We start from the raw sequence: 5184 nt of genomic DNA on the forward strand, positions 1-5184 counted from the left end.
CGAAGTAGCGAAATTGTACACATAAGAATGAATCTGCACGAATCTAAGTAAATGGGCAACCCGAAAAGGAAGCACGACTGGTCAAACGTAGTAACAGACAATAATTTCTAGATAAGCAACAACAGAGAAAATATCTAAATACCTTCCCAACCGATCGACAGAAGATGTCAAAAGGAAGCCCCTCAAGACGGTCATCAGCATTCAGAACGATCGATGGGAGCACTCTTTCAGACCATGCATCGATCGAACCAAGACATGTCAGAACGATTGACGATCCTTATTGATTAAATAGGTCCCGGGCTTTATTATATGCAAATAATCTTCTAAATTACCAAAAGGCCCCCTTGAAAGGTTAATGATTATGAGGCTAATATGTACATTTGTAATATTTGAACCTAGGCCTATAAATAGGGATCAATATTATAAATAAAGAACATCTTTTGCTTTTCTACTATTGCTCCTCCACTCTCACTCACTCTCTCTCTCTCTCTCTCTTAATTGCCTCCTAATAGAATGCTCCATTCCTTCAGCGTGTTTCCTGGACAATCTCGGATTCAACATCCTTTAAAGTGCGATGAGCGTGGAAAAGTGTCATCAACAATAAAAGGAACACAATAACAATAGCAACAAGGAGGGTCTAGCTAGAGGGATGAAGGACAAGTATCATGTACCCGAGAGTTCATAGAAGAATTTGTTTAGCAAGGGTTGGAAGACTTAAGGAAGACTTAACAACTCAAATCACCAACCAGATGTCAGGACAGTTCTTTGAGGTCCTTAAGGCAGTCGCTGCCCTAGCAGCCCATCCAGTTCCAGTTGGGGAGCCAACAAGGTAAGGAACACATAACCCATTCTTAAGAAGAACCGCCAGCCAATAATTGAAGGAGAGAAATCCACCCATGGGAAAAGTATGAAGACAGACTGCACCAGGACATCGCCGGATCCGTCCCTACGGAGGAAAGAAACCGACCGATGCAGACTGAAGCACAAAAACTACTGGAGAATGCTTTTTCTCTGCAGATCTCAGGAGTTGAACCCCTGGAGAAGTTTAAAATGCCACCTCTGGAAGTATCCAAAGGACGATCGAATTCCAACAACCATCTTTGTCGTTTGAATCGTCTATCTGCCTATTGAAGATTTCGGATGCCCTCAAGTGCAAGTTGTTCTTCACAACGCTAAGATCGACCGCTCTAAGGTGGTTTGACAGATTGCCAGCGAGGGGTGGTTTGACAGATTGCCCACGAGGGTAATCATCTGCTTCACAGAGTTCAAAAGGCTCTTCCTATTCTAGCTCGTCGGTGCCCTGAGGCTCAAGAAGAACACTCGATCCTAGTGGCAGCTGCAGCAGGGGTAAAACGACAGCCTACGATCGTTTATCGCACATTTCTAGAGTGAGACTCTAGATGTCAAGGATCTAAAGCCCGACAAGGCTCAAACCACGCTAACACAAGGAGTAAGGTCGGAAAGGTTCCGTTTCGACCTCAAACTCGCAAAAACCACAAAGCTTGGTCAAGCCGTTTGAGATGGTCAACATATACATCATTTCCTACGAGAACGCTCTTGAGCCCGCCAAGCAAAGACACCAGAAAAGCCCTTCACAAGACACCAGAGAACAACCCAGACAAAGCACATGACAATCAAACCGCCCCCGCTACGAGGGTCGCCAAAATCCTCTGTAAGCGGGACAGAGTCGACAAAGTTAAAAGATAAAAATTTCTTCAATGATGGTCGAGTTGATAGAAGATTTCAATTAGGGGGTATATTTTCAAAATTAAGTTTTAATATTTATTTGAATAATTTCAACTGATATATATATAATCCTAATCCTTTGTAAGCAAAACGGAGTAAACAAGATTCATATATAATTGTCTATCAATGCTAAGTTCGATCCTTTACAAGCAAGATGTAAAGTTGACAGAGTTCAAATCAAGCAACCAATTCTCCCGAGGGTAATCTTTTAAAATAAGAATTTTCAAAGTTATCAACCAAAATACTCTAGTTAAAATCAAATCACTTAAGACTTAAAGCACTCCATCCACCCTCTGCAACAACTTGTCGAGGGTGACAAATTTTTGACTGGCCTCAGCTCACAAATAGCTAATGCATATTAAATGTATCCTTATACTTACAATCAAAGCAATTGCATGCTAGATGTGGCCTGAGTCCCTTATCTATGTGATCTCGCCACCAAATGACACAACAAAATAACGGTTACAATCACAGCCCTCGGACCTGGTTGTTACTGTCAAATGACATCATTATATTACGGTCACGGTCGCAGCTCGTATGTTCTGTAATGACTTTCTACCCTTTCAATTATTAATCATTAGGGTACAACTGATTGAAAAAAACCTTCTTTTAGCTAAGGAAGTCTTAAATTTTTCCTCTTAGATAAACATCCACTCCATATCTACAAAAATCTTTTGAAAGACACAACTTATGACTGCTGACAAGAATTTATCTGTCAGGTTGGGACGACTACATCCTCTGACTAAGTATTTCAGGGACCATGACGATTCGAGAATACCAAACCATGGGATCTTTATTTGGTTTTGTCTTCAATTCCCCAACATCTGCTGATAAATTTTACAACTTAAATCCTTAAACTGCTGTTATTAAATGTTGAATATTTAATTTTAAATGACTAGCTTTAATTGAAAGCGTTCTCCTGTTATCAGGTGGGGTAATTAATCATAGAGACTTACGTCTATATGAAACCTCAAATCTCATATTAAAAAAACCCTCACAAAATGAGGGCTAAATATCTAGTTATATTTGGGTAGTATCCTATCTACAATAATCCACCTTAGAAAAATTTGATCCTCCAAAACTCAACAAACAGAAATAAAAATAAATGTTGAGCCCAGGAGAGGCCTTCGAAATTTTCAAAGCTCACACCTAATAATAATTTCTACCACACCCTGAACTTTATTCACTTATTATGGAAAGTAATTCATCGGTTTTAATCATAATCCTGTATTTTAATACATATATATATATATATATATATATTGTTTATTTAAATAATTTTCATATTAGGAAATTATTGTGCATAGTGTATATCAAACTCAGAAATTAAATATTTTATCAATCCTATGTTTGAATTAGAAACGATTGATTGACAGCATATATGAAGTCAATTATCTTACACTAGTTTTATGAGGCCGGCATGAAAGGGATGAATTTCTTATGACATCGATTTCGTTAAAGAGAACATGAGGAGTTTATAAGAGTTTGTGTGGAAAATTATTAAAAGGGAAAATTGGCTTTAAGACAGCCTTATTTAAATTTAATGATCATCAAATTTTTAATCGTTAATTCATTTTAAGATACGTGTATGCTCCTCATCTAAAAATAAATCAAATAATTATAAAATTATTCTGATTAATATTAAATTAGAATATCCTAACTCAAATTTTCTCCTCCATATCGTAAAATTTTTGCCTATTTAAATCTTGGTCCATTTACATACATACCACCCAATTCTTGTGTATTTACACATCTGAAATCTTTAATATCACTATTTTAACTAAAAAACAAAAATTCACATTTTCATGCATAGATAAGGTAGCATACATGTAAAAATTGAAGCATAGGTTTTACATATATAAATACATAAGAAATTGAGTGGTATGAATGTAAATCTTACTTAAATCTTTGCAAAGTCAATAGATCTCTTTCCTTGCGCTAAGTATTGGAAGAGGTTATCAATGTAATCCTTAAGCAGCACCTTCCTATACAATTTTGGCTCTCCATCCACCAGCTTTTCTGCAGGCTCTATGTATTTTTCATAATTAAGAGAATAGAACATGACCAAAGAAATTCTGTCCTGAGAGCTTGCTACCACCCTATGCACAGGGCTCTTCAACTTCCCATTGCACATTATCTGAAAGACCACAACTTTCAATTATTTTACATTTAGAAACAATAAGAGAAAAAATTATTTTACATTTAGAAACAATATAAAATTTTGAAAAAAAATTCAGTCACGAGTTGGAGTACTAATTTTATTAGTAATGACAAATAATTAAAAAAAAAGTTTGGGTGAGGGACATGAAACTGAACTCACTGCAACAAAACCTTAAATTATATTTTTTTGGGTTGTGCGTGGATATGAGCATTTACATACAACCACCCAATTCATATGTATTTACATATCTAACACCTAAACATTACTTCTTGCAATTTTACAACTGAAATCTTTATATTGCATCAAAATTATCGTTATCTTGACTTTTAAAAAGTGAAATATACCTTCTCGTGCATTTCCTGAATAGGTAAAGTCGCATATATGTAAAAATTGAAGTTAAGGTGTTTGATATGTAAATGCATATGAATTAAGTGGTATTTATGTAAATCTTACAAAAATATTTTATATTCATAGAAAAAAAAGAAGAAATATATCATGTTACGTATATTCTTTCATATTTGAAAGTATATCTATGCTACTCCTGTTAGCTTACCACAAGTACATAATCCATGACATCTTTTATTAGGCACAATCTTCTAACAGGTTAGAGGACAAAATAATGTAAACTTGTTCTATAATTTTAGGGAAATTTACATACATGCCACACAATTCTTATGTATTTACATATCTAACACCCAAAGATAAATACGGTGTTAATTTTTTACTGATTGTTTAGGTGTTAGATATGTAAATACATGAGAATTGCATGGTTGTATGTAATGCTCCAAAAATATTATAAATTGTTACAATAATAAACGACAGAAAAAAAAAGTAATTAGGTTAATAATTACCTCCATTTGATCTCCCAAGTTGACAAGTAAAGCATGTGGAACAGTGAGGACAGAAAACCACTCGCCATCTTTAAGTACTTGCAATCCATCGACATCTTTGTCAAGTAGCACGAGTGTGAGAACAGAACCATCAGAATGAGCTTTAATACCAATCACTGCATCAGACTTGGAACAACCAGGGTAATAATTAAACCTCGCAAATGTAGTACCATCTCCCATTTGATCAGTGAAATAATTTTCATCCAGTTCGAGCAGCCTTGCAATCGCCATTAGAACACTGTTGGCAATCCTCTTTGTTTTCATGGAAAATTCATGTAATAAACTCCTACAATGAAAAATATTAGTCAATTATTTTGCTTTAGATTGTGCATTAAAATGTGAGTTTGCATTATGTCAAAGTTTATATATATATATATATATATATAT

At 35.1% G+C, this 5184-nt stretch overlaps 1 protein-coding gene across 1 annotated transcript in view; it reads right to left on the reverse strand.

Annotated features, from left to right (window-relative positions):
* Positions 1–3604: 3604 nt before the first annotated feature.
* Positions 3605–5184, reverse strand: part of LOC110031901 (protein SRG1-like) — a 20497-nt gene continuing 18917 nt past the window's right edge. The window contains exons 3-4 of the mRNA XM_020735332.1: positions 4759–5083; positions 3605–3883 (exon numbers count right to left, since the gene is read on the reverse strand). Coding sequence (XP_020590991.1) covers positions 3647–3883; positions 4759–5083 — 562 coding nt within the window. The 3' untranslated portion in view covers positions 3605–3646. The remainder of the gene's footprint in view (positions 3884–4758; positions 5084–5184) is intronic.

The sequence above is a fragment of the Phalaenopsis equestris genome, unplaced genomic scaffold (genome assembly GCF_001263595.1).
Source record: "Phalaenopsis equestris unplaced genomic scaffold, ASM126359v1 Scaffold000002, whole genome shotgun sequence".
Taxonomy (NCBI): Eukaryota; Viridiplantae; Streptophyta; class Magnoliopsida; order Asparagales; family Orchidaceae; genus Phalaenopsis; species Phalaenopsis equestris.